The 11,410-nt window shown below is 35.4% G+C and overlaps 2 protein-coding genes across 5 annotated transcripts in view; one reads left to right on the top strand and one right to left on the bottom strand.

The window, feature by feature from the left end:
• The first annotated feature begins 840 nt into the window (after positions 1–840).
• LOC111487269 lies at positions 841–4,684 on the top strand. Of its 2 annotated transcripts, XM_023134631.1 has the most exons (5): positions 841–952; positions 2,122–2,384; positions 2,489–2,700; positions 3,169–3,433; positions 4,264–4,646. In XM_023134631.1, exons 2-5 carry the CDS (start codon positions 2,124–2,126, stop codon positions 4,552–4,554), a joined length of 1,029 nt encoding a protein of 342 aa, XP_022990399.1. In that variant the 5' UTR covers positions 841–952; positions 2,122–2,123; the 3' UTR covers positions 4,555–4,646. The 2 variants fall into 2 exon arrangements, with proteins under 2 accessions (XP_022990399.1, XP_022990400.1); XM_023134632.1 differs by lacking the exon at positions 841–952 and having other exon boundaries at positions 2,298–2,391; positions 4,264–4,684.
• A 1,508-nt stretch (positions 4,685–6,192) lies between these two features.
• The window catches only part of LOC111487289 (ACT domain-containing protein ACR12-like), a 7,218-nt gene continuing 2,000 nt past the window's right edge, over positions 6,193–11,410 (bottom strand). The window contains exons 3-11 of one of the 3 annotated variants that reach the window (XM_023134661.1): positions 11,006–11,122; positions 10,473–10,567; positions 9,487–9,571; positions 9,298–9,357; positions 8,141–8,196; positions 7,880–7,985; positions 7,736–7,804; positions 6,570–6,657; positions 6,193–6,394 (exon numbers count right to left, since the gene is read on the bottom strand). In XM_023134661.1, the coding sequence (XP_022990429.1) occupies positions 6,595–6,657; positions 7,736–7,804; positions 7,880–7,985; positions 8,141–8,196; positions 9,298–9,357; positions 9,487–9,571; positions 10,473–10,567; positions 11,006–11,122 (651 nt within the window). In that variant the 3' untranslated portion in view covers positions 6,193–6,394; positions 6,570–6,594. Of the gene's footprint in view, positions 6,658–7,735; positions 7,805–7,879; positions 7,986–8,140; positions 8,197–9,297; positions 9,358–9,486; positions 9,572–10,472; positions 10,568–11,005; positions 11,123–11,410 lie in introns of all 3 variants that reach the window. The other 2 variants (XM_023134660.1, XM_023134659.1) reach the window with 2 other exon arrangements.

The raw sequence follows: 11,410 nt of genomic DNA on the forward strand, positions 1-11,410 counted from the left end.
TTTTTTTTTTTTTTTTTTTTTTTTTTTTTTTTTTTTTTTTTTTTTTTTTTTTTTTTTTTTTTTTTTTTTTTTTTTTTTTTTTTTTTTTTTTTTTTTTTTTTTTTTTTTTTTGTATAAATCAATACTATCTAAAATCTATTTTGAAGAAACACTTCAGATATAATAAATGACTTTAAATTGATTGGTAGCAAATTTAGTAAGAAAAAAGAATTTGTAATTAATATAATAACTCCAAAAATAGACATTATATAAAATTGTTATTAAAAACACTAAAAAACGAGAATTATTTAAGGGTTCATCATTAGCAAACACATACTATAGGTGAGGAATTGTTAGATCATTTTAGAGGAAAAAATGTGGAAGAACAAATGTGAGACGAAACAATAGGGCAACGTATCCAAACACGTTTCCTAATAGCTAAAGGTACATGCGTCTATTTTTTATGGCAACAATATATCACTAAATTTTTTTAGTAAAAAGACAACGTGTTTAGTGACTTGTGTAACATCCCGACCTCTCTGGTCAGATAGAATGACCGCTAATAGAAATAACGACTCGACTTATTATACTTTCTACTACTGAAGATTCATTTCCTACCTGTAATTTGTTCGTCTCCTTAATATTTTATATATCATAAAATGAAAATATTTGTTTAATACACAAAATAATATAATCAAATTATATATTTATTTTTTTAATAAACAAAATCGAACAATTTCAACAAATATATATATATATATAATTCCTAATATTAATCGCAATATATTTAGAGTAAATATTTTGGTTTTTTATGGAATAATTTCTAAAGTTGGTACCCTTTTCTCTGTCAATTTTAATGTCCATATGACGTGGCAGCTCGACTCTTTGTTTATAAAAGGTAAGAAAGAAGAGAAAAGAAGGAAGGGAGGCAGAGTCATCCGATTGCTTCGAATTTGAAGCTCTGAACACAAAGGTCGCTCTCCCTTTTTCTCTTGCTTTCTATCTTTTTCTGTGTGTTCTTGTGGAATGATACAATTTCTGCTCATTTTCGCATTTGGAAAATTTCTGTTTAGGCTAATATTCTGCAATATAGTTCCGACGGAAAATGGAAGATTCATCTTCTCTTCTATGGAGTCTGGATTATCCGATGAACTTTTTTTTGTTCGTTTTGATTTTCTTTTGAGTTTTTTCTGTTGAGATACTTGTGCCTTCCTTAAAATTCTGCTTCAGTGTTTGATGATGATGCTTGATGATATGAATGTTGATGCAGCATAGTTCGACAGTTTAGTGAGAGAGGTTTGAATCCCTCACCTCAGATATATATTATTGCTAAGCTCCTAAAGAAGATGAGATGAATGTTTCAGTAATGTTGCTAAGCTCATAAAGAAGATGGAAGATTGATCTTCTCTTCTATGGAATCTGGATTATCCGATGAACTTCTTTTTTTCGTTTTGATTTTCTTTTGAGTTTTTTCTGTCGAGAAACTTGTGCCTTCCTTAAAATTATGCTTCAGTGTTTGCATGATGATGCTCGATGATATGAATGTTGATGCAGCGTAGTTTGACAGTTTAGGGTGAGAGGTTTGAATCCCTCACCTCATATACATATTGCTAAGCTCATAAAGAAGATGAGATGAAAGTTTCTGTCATGTAATAGAAGAGTCACAGTCCTGTTCTCTGGGATTTCTCCCTTCTCGAACAGATTTGGGCTGATTCTTCATGTTTTATAGGTTTAATTACAAGTTTTCTAAGATCCTTTTGAATCTTTTGTGTGGTAAAACGTTTCAAATAGATCAGGATTGTATTTAAACAAGGTTGTAGGCTCTAAACTTTCGATTTTGTGTCTAATAGATATATCCATGTTAACTCGTTTGTTGATGATTACAACACGAAGACTTCAACCTACCTCAAATCAAATGTTTCATAGGATCTTTATATAATCTAGCCATCGTTCTGTTGAAACATCGATCTAATGGAGTTAATGATAGGAACTTATTAGACACAAGATTGAAGGTTCTTGGTACTAGAACCTAACAAACACAAGTTCAAAGATCGATCTCATATAAATATGATGACGGTTGGATTCTTTCTCAATCAAACCAACTCATTGGGATTTACTTTTTAGCATTATTCTTATTCTCAGGGATGTTCCTAAGAGTTTTAGGTGTCATTTTAATTGGGTTGTCAGCCTGGGCATTTTCAGCCATTCGCCCTCCAGCTCCTAAAATATGTGGTTCTGTCGGTGGTCCGCCAATAACTGGTCCAAGAATAAAACTTAGAGATGGAAGGCATTTGGCTTACAAGGAACATGGTGTCTCCAGAACAGTAGCCAAATTCAAGATCATATATGTCCATGGCTTTTCTAGTTGCAGAGATGATGCAGCAGTTGCAATTCATCCTTCTCCTGTATGCAGCTACTACTCTACTTGGATTCAGTACTTTTTTATTTACTGCTTTTTCAATGCCTGTTAGATGGTTAATTTCTTTTCTCTTTGGTGATAAATTTTCAGGGGTTTCTTGAAGAACTCGGAGTTTATGTCGTCTCTCTTGACAGACCTGGATACGGAGAAAGCGACCCGCATCCAACGCGAACGGTAGAGAGTTTAGCATTAGATGTTGAAGAGCTTGGTGATCAGCTAGGATTGGGTCCTAAGTTCTATGTAATTGGCTTGTCAATGGGTGGCCAAGCAGTTTGGGGTTGTCTCAAGTATATCCCTCACAGGTACTACTGAACTACACATCTTTTGCTCATTAATTAAGTCTAGAATTCATCCATATTTGTCTCTTGGGCTACAACTTAAAGCATTTTGTACCAAGGAGCCCATAGCTGCAAATTCATGTTTAGGATATTTCATTCAAGCTAAAGCCTAAGCAACATGATTTCTAGAGCACGATCGGTACGGTATGCAACTCATTATGTCATAGCTACTTGTATAATTTGAACACAATCCACGAACTATGGTCTTCTCAGTGCACGAACAAAGCTCTAGCATATACTCATCATTCAACAGTGCTACACTAGTTATCGATAATTTTGTAGTCATTATAGCTAATCGGTGGGGTTATTATACCTGCACCCCTGTTAATGGACCTAATCCTTCGCAAAAAGTAAGAAATTCCGCATATTTTGACCAATTCAGCCGTATATCTTTCTGCTATAAAAAGATGTAATAATCCTTTGATGTTGCAGATTGGCGGGAGCGTCTCTACTCGCTCCAGCTATCAACTACTGGTGGCCTAGTTTTCCTGCAAACTTATCAAAGGAAGGTTTGTCCAGCCAACTACCACAAGATCAATGGGCACTAAGGGTTGCTCATCATCTTCCATGGCTAACTTATTGGTGGAACACTCAGAAATTCTTTCCTCCAGTGAGCATTTTAGCCGGTAGGCCTGAGATCCTTTCCAGTCAAGATATTGAAATTATTCGCAGTCACGAAGGCTTGCCAGTGGACCAGGTAATAAGTCTCTCTTTCCCTTAGTTTATTTTTCAGTTCTTGAAAGCAAGACGTCTTCTATAGTAGATAGGTTCGACTACATAAGTCTACTTTATGATCCTCCTACATTGGGTAGGCAAGATAACTCATAAAGGTACTAAATCTTAAGTAGGTGGCCGTCATAGTTTGAGCCTATTTTTTTCAAGTCCTCTATTATTTACATGTAGGAATTTCCATAGGGAGGGTCGAGACAAGAAATAGGGATCCCGGTTTAATCTCCATTCTCGTGAAATTTTCAGTTAAAGTTTATGATGATCGGGTTCCCCACGGGGAATTATTCCTTATTTGTTTGTTTGTTTTTTAATTTAATTTGATCCAAATAAGTCTTTTTTCAATTGGATGGTTAATTATTCATGAAAAATCTTCACTAAATAGTTCATTTCCTACCCAATAAAATACTTTGTTTAAAGATAAATTTCTCTACGCAAGAACAGGGATGGGGAATTGTAACGTCCTAGATCCACCACTAGCAGATATTGTCTTCTTTGGGCTTTTCCCTCAAAGCTTTAAAACGCATCTCCTACGAGAAGGTTTCCACACCCTTATAAATGGTATCAGAGCCAGACACCGGACAATGTGTCAGCCTTCTCGTTGTTCCCCGAAGGGGGGTAGACACGAGAACACTGGGTCTCGAAGGGGAGTAGACACAAGACACGTTTTAAAGCCTTGAGGGGAAGCCCGAAAGGGAAAGTCCAAATAGGACAATATCTGCTAGCGGTGGATCTGGGACGTGTCCTCTATCTCCGTTTAGCTCATATCACGCTGCATCTTTTTTCCCCTTTTTTCTTCAGAAATACGTGAGACAACAAGGAGAATTCGAATCCTTGCACCGTGACCTGATGGTCGGATTTGGTAAATGGGAGTTCGATCCAATGCTTCTTGAAAACATATTTCCTAAGAATGAAGGATCCATCCATCTATGGCAAGGCGACGACGACAAGCTCGTGCCTGTTAAGCTACAACGTTACATCGCTCAAAAACTTCCTTGGATTCACTACCATGAGTTATCTGGTGCAGGGCATCTTTTTGTATCCACAAGGAAAATGAGTGAAGAAATTGTAAGGTCATTGCTTGTACAATGAAATAATGGCCTGCCTTTTCTTTGTAGCCTTGTGTCTTTCTTTCAGTTGCATTTCATTTTGATTAATGAACAAAGCTTCAGTGGGTTAGAACACTAATATATATTTTTAATCAAAGTTTCATTTTAGGGTATATTTGTTTTTAATTTTTATGATTCAAAATAGTAGACATTGTGTAGTTTCAAATTTTAAGCAGGAGAATTGTAGTTAAAAATTTAGAGTTCAAAAGGGTCTTGTTCATACGAAAGAAATAGAGTAATAATTGTTTTCTAATTACGATGACTAGACAATTCAACAAAATTGCATAAATAAAACACGGCAAGAACCTTATTTTAAGGTACACTAAATACTCTTGGCTATCTAATTGTTCTTTCAAAAACTCGATTATTCACTTGTGCATAAGAGGGTAGGTGGACTCAGGGAGATCAATATTGTGCTCTACTATGAATCAAGAATCAGGAGTAACGAAGTGAGGAAAAATAACTCGATGGTAAAAGAGACGAGTTTGACTGAGATCAACACCCTTAGCATGTAGTATCTTGGGGGAAAAGCCTCCTCGACTTGTAGCAAAAAAGACGAAGCCGAAGGACAAAGTATGCAACATTTGAAGAGGAGGTCTGCAAGATGCATTCAAGTATAGCTCAAATCCTCGAAATCCAACTTTAAACCCAGTTGTCGAGGTACTATCTAAGGATCCTCAACTAATGTAACCCAGCTTTCGAGATACTACCTAAGGATCTTCAGCTAATCTAACCCAGTTGTCGAGGTACTATTTAAGGATCCTCAACTAATCTAACACAATTGTCGAAATATTATCTAAAGATTCTTAGCTAATCTATCCCTAACTTAGTTGTCAAGGAACTATCTAAGGATTATCAAATAACATAACACAGTTGTCGAAATGCTATCAAAAGATCCTCAACTAATCGAACCCTGACTCAGTTGTCGAGGTACTATCTAAAGGATTCTTAACTAACCCCAGTCGAGAAGTTGCCATTAGGAGAAGAGATCATAAGGAAAGGAGATCATTTTGTTCTAAACTTAGAGATGACAATTATCCCATGCCAACTGTTGTCGGACTTGCACAAGGATTGTGCAACATAAGTCCCAAATGTATCTTGAAGTAAACACATGTGCAGCAGTTTCCTGCAGCCATAAATTTCGGCAAGCCCAATGCAGCCAACCTGGGCTCGGATTTGCGGGACCTTATCAATAAGAAGAGATATGAGCTTAGGGATAGGGCGGCAGAAAAGCCAACATAGGAGCACGAGTTACAGTGACATGAAGAATCTATAGTTCCTTCTTGATAAAGAAAAGTTGGAGGCCAATAAAACAAACCGAGCTCAATCAAATCAAACTCGTGATTTCGTAAGAAAATTGATTGGTCTTAAACATGATTGAACAAGAACAAGCGGTTTAGTCATTGTCAAAATTGAATTGGTCAAAAGTTACAAATAAGTGTTTTTTTTTCCTTCATTTCCCTGTCATGTAGGTCTAATCAAACATTTATTTGAGTACAACATCATAGATAGTAAAAGCGTAGCGGGCCCATAACTCATAGGTCCTAAGATTGAAATCTGGCTCTAATAAAATAATTATAAGATACTAGAGACCGTCTTTCATTCAATATTATCAAATCCATCCAATCAGTTTTTATTAACGTCCCTTTTATAAATTTTAGAAACATATAAGCAATATCTCTGCAAGTTATTACTATACTGAAAACGTAAAATACAATATATTTAAACCTGAAAAGATTTGTTACCTCGAAGCTCGGTTTTCAACAGATACAACAGACATGGAAGATTTGCATTGTTGTGAGACAACATCTGATTCTTCAACTCTATACAAGTAAATTTATGGTTTGAGCGTGAACAAGGTTTGAGTTAATTAGGCATTATTCTCACCAAAGGCATATCCCAGAATGCATCAGAGAGTTCGAAATTTCGAAATAGAAAATTTTAGAAATGATGAGAAAGCTCACAAACAAAGGATCCCATGACAGTTTCACAGCTTACATTGTGATGATGGTTCCTCGAGATCTTAGTAACTATCTATGTCTGTCTCGGGCCTTCGCAGGTAGTAACGAAGACAATTTACCACTACCTACACATTAAACACACGGTGAACCAGATTTTTTTTTTTTTTTTTTTTTTCTTTCCCCTAATTAAAGAGAAACGATGAACCCAAAATGAAAATCATGAAATATATAACAAAAAAGGAGAACAACCTAAACAGCCTTACAGATCAGAAGTCCCTAAAGCCTCATGATTTATATATCACTTCACCCCTCCACATTCTTGTTTATAGCCCACTAAAGTTAGTCTGTTAATATTTTTTATTTTAGTTTCTAAAATTGCAATTTAGTCCATGAACCTATAGGTTTGTTTCATTTTGGTTTTGAACTTTCCAAATTTATATATTTCAGCCCCTAAACTAAACTTAAGGTAGCATTTAAGTCCAAAAATAGTAGGCAGGAAGACCAATGGTTAAATAAGTGATCGGTGGTTGGGGTGTAATAGAAAAATAAGGGATTTAACTTTATTCTGTGTGAGATCCCACGTCGGTTGGAGAGGGGAATGAAGGCATTCCTTATAAGGGTGTGGAAACCTCTCTCTAGCATAAACCTTGAGGGGAAGCTCTGAAGGGAAAACTCAAAGAGGACAATATCTGCTAGCCGTAGGCTTGGGCCATTACAAATGGTATCATAGCCAGACACTGGGCGGTGTACTATCGAGGACGCTGGACCCCAAGCGGGGTGGATTATGAGATGCTACATCACTTGAAGAGGGGAAACAAACCATTCCTTGCGAGGGAGTGGAAACTTATCCCTAGAAGACGCATTTTAAAACCTTGAGGGGAGCTTAAAAGGGAAAGTCCAAAGAGGATAATATCTACTAGTAGTAGACTTGGGCTGTTACATTCAGCCTCATAAATTTGAAAGAAGAGCGTGATAGAAATTTCATAATGCCTAAACAAATGGGCGGTTAATAAACAAATAAGAATTTGCCTCAAAAGAAAAATACAAATAGGAATTATAATATTTTATGGTGAATTAAAAAAGTACCAACACTTAATTTCTTTTCTAAATGTGCTAAAAATAAAAATGCTATGTTACCTTTAAAAAACACTACTCCCAGAATATGCCCAAACACGCACTAAATTTAATGAACTATGTATGTACCTGAGACAAGGAACTATTGAGCGCAGCTCCCCCGTAACTGACATGAAACTTGTCCTTGGCGACCAATCCCTAGAGATCAAAGTTGAAATATTGTTATGCTAAGTCAAAGAAGAGAGAAAAAGAAGATTGGAAGGAAGGCTATACTTCGGTATCTATCTCTGCCGATTCGACCTCAACGTTGATATCAGCAAGAATTTTTATAACTTCAAGCAGCAGTCCAGGTCGGTCTGCTGTCTCCAAACATAGTAGGCTATATAAATTGAAAATGAAAAAAGTTAGTTGATATTGAACAATTAACTCCGCAATTTTGTTTAATTATATTGTAGAATTTGGCATGTACAACAGTTATTAGATGGGAAGCAACAAAATTTTCAGAAGCTTATTTTAAATCAAGTAGAAAAAAACCTTCTTTTAGGTCCATCAGCTTTCACGTGAACATGAGTTGCAATATCAATATCAAGCTGCATAAAGAAAATTAGGAATCTCAGTTACTCTCATAAACACGGACCTCATAACCATCAAAAACTTTACTTGGATCCCTCGAAATGACAATATAAGTGTGCTGCAATTTGATGGCCAAAAAATGATCTCAAGATCCGGAACAACTTGCAACTTGATGCATGACTATTGAATGAGATTACTGAAAACAATTATGACCCAGTCACATGAAAAGAGGACCTTAATTTGAAGGGAAGTGAATTTCACTCCAAGACGATGATGGCAGATTTATAAACAAACAAACAAAAAGAACAGAGGACAATGTTTTCCTGCAAAATCTACAAAAGATACTCATAGTCATGCAACATCAAGTTATTTAATCACATACGTAATGGGATAATTATCCACAAACCTCCACTGAACATCAATGCATTTAGAAACTACTATTTTCACTTTGAAAACTTTCAGAAAATCTAGTAATTTTTTCTTTCTTCTCAGAAAATGTCAGTCAGAAAAAAGAGTGTGTATATTCAATGGATGTCAGCACTATGAAAGCTTAAAAGCATAAAGAAAAAGAAAAGGGGAAAATTCGAACATTTAAGCAGCTCAAGCCAATTTAGGTTCCAAGTTCACCAAAAAAAAAAAAAAAAAAAAAAAAAAAAAAAAAAAAAAAAANAATGAAAATTTGAAGGAACGGTAACAAGTTCTTGGTTATCTGACGGAATACAGTAACTGGCCTTGTGGATAGTTTGGAATGAAATTAAGGGAGACAAGAATGAAATTTGGGATGTTGCTGAAGTTATTCTTTTTCTCGGGCTCTTGCACTTACATCAAAACCCTTCTGTAATTATCCTTTTTTTATACGGTTTAGTTGGAAAATCTTTTGTAATCCTCTAGCCTTCAGTTGAGACAAGATCTCTTGCCTCTTTGTTTGTTTTTATCTTTTTTCTTTTTTTTAATAAGAAAAAATTAAGTTGATAGCATGAAATTACAAAAAGAGGAGAAGAGAAAACCACATCTAAAGGAAGTTACAAACGACTCCTCGAATTGGATGAATGGTTATATTTTCTCTAAATGCAACTATTTATCTATAAAAGATAGTATGCGCATCAAGGGAGTTATACCTTCTTCTCTGGAGGTTGAATTCCAAAAGCCTCACCCATTGCAAGCTTTTGACTAGATTCCTACCAAGAAACTAGAAAGCTAAGATAAAGAAAATTAGAGGAACTATTCAGAAAGTTAAGTGAGAGATCTACTTCAGACCCAAAACATAAAGATAGTTATTAGCATGTTGAGTTATTCAGTCTACATACTGGGTGATACTTCAAAAGATTGTTGATGATGGTTAAGCGAATGCTCTCCAACAAATCAGGATCTTCTACTTTACGGCCCGAGTCTCTATAATTACAAACATGAGAACACGTGTTAAAAGGTTTGTGAGTTATATAAGAGCACAGGTAGGATATCCCTACAAAATAGCGCAGTTAAATACGCGATCTTGAATTAAAATCATATAATAAAGCCTCAAATAACAAAAGGTAACATAACAGAATGCTGGCATGCGTCAGAACTAAGAATCCGAATAGGGGGCCATGCTCTCACTGCCATATCAGAAGTAGGCAGAAGATAAGCCTACATCCTGGCAACATAGTCCAGGAGTTGGATGAGTTTTGGGTGTAGACCAGTTGGGATATTAGCTGAACTTTCCAAAAAGATCCAAAATCTTCTTATTATCTACTTTATGCCTTTGCTGTCTGCTTCATTAAACATAAGTTTCTCTACTTCAAATTTTAACTAAAGACTGGGACTTCTCCTGCTGCTGGCTTATGAACATCCCTTCGTTCAGAAGGCCAAAATTCTTTTCACTACTAACTTTCCTTAGTCTACTTTTTGTTAAATTTGAAAGATATGATGGAATTTTACTGTGGCAGGGAAAAAGAGGAGGTGCACGATCTAGTTTGTATTCATGCTTGTTATTAGGCCACCAGTTCTTTCTTAACATACCAGTTTTGTAAATTCTGTTCAAAATAGTTCATAGGATCACAATTGCCTTCCTCTTTGAATTCAGGAACCAAAAATTAGAAAAGGAGACAAAATTGAGCCCACCCATACAACTTGTGGTATTCCCCAAAATAAGGAAAAGAGAAAGTAAACACAAAATATAAATGGAGAAAAAAGTGGTATGCGGACAGCCAGCATGTGAAGTGACAAATTAGGAATAAGATAAGCAAGGGAGCTGTAGCAACCACATCAAACAGTAGCTTAAATGAAAAAAAAATTGAGAATGAAAACAACTCACAGTCTTGTCAGATAAAACTTCGTTTGCTTTACTGATCCCTCTGTGTTAACAGTTCCCTTTGCCACATCCAAACCCAAATCTTTTAATGCTCTCATCTACATGCAAGAAATCCAAGAGAAGATGATGAAATACGATTCAGTACCATACCAGATGAAGTACGATTCAGTACTTGGCTCTAAATTCAGACCAAAGCATTCTTTTAGAAAATGTGAATTTGTATTACACAAAGTGAGGATAGTAGAAATAAATTTACACATAAGATTCCTATAGGCCAATTTTTTGTTTCTGTGATCATCTATTGCTCCTGCATTCATAGGCTCTGACCACAACATTGAAATAGAAAAAGGATTCCTACTAATGAATAAATTCAATTATAACCCAGAAGCCAACATCTAATATGAAAATTGTTTAGCATTTACATTGTACCATACAGCCTCAAAATGACTTCATATAATGCATGAGGAGAATAAGATATATGAAATCTTGTAAAACAACTTCCAGAAAGCATAAGATAAGGGAACTGCAAAAGTCACCGTATCAATAAGAGCTCCAAGGCGATCACCAAAACTGACTTCCACAATTGTTGCACTGGGGTCTGAATCCTGGTCTATGTGAACTATGGGCATTGGCACATTTTCTTGATCAAATAGCTGAAATAAAAATTCAATCATCAATTGCACAGTTTTAAAGTTATCCAGATTTAAAATTACTGATAAAGATTAACAAACGGAAATTTTCGTACAATAAAATCAAATTATCCGAACAGTCCATGATTATAAGTACTTTGCAGCAAAATAAATGCATAAATTCTTGAATTTGTTGAATGGCTGACCAAAAGAGATTTTGGAGTCCAATATTTTTGACAGCTGAAAAAATATATAGCAACTGAACACAACACACATACACGCACTGGGCAAAAAAAAAAAAAAAAAAAAAAA

Source organism: Cucurbita maxima, unplaced genomic scaffold (genome assembly GCF_002738345.1).
Source record: "Cucurbita maxima cultivar Rimu unplaced genomic scaffold, Cmax_1.0 Cma_Scf00012, whole genome shotgun sequence".
NCBI lineage: Eukaryota > Viridiplantae > Streptophyta > Magnoliopsida > Cucurbitales > Cucurbitaceae > Cucurbita > Cucurbita maxima.

Bases quoted from the DNA above. Each gene is read 5' to 3' on its own strand.
- LOC111487269 (XM_023134631.1), top strand. From the start codon at position 2,124: ATGTTCCTAAGAGTTTTAGGTGTCATTTTAATTGGGTTGTCAGCCTGG. The intron at 2,385-2,488 runs GTATGCAGCTAC...ATAAATTTTCAG, and splicing joins TTGCAATTCATCCTTCTCCT to GGGTTTCTTGAAGAACTCGG. The intron at 3,434-4,263 runs GTAATAAGTCTC...TTTTTTCTTCAG, and splicing joins AAGGCTTGCCAGTGGACCAG to AAATACGTGAGACAACAAGG.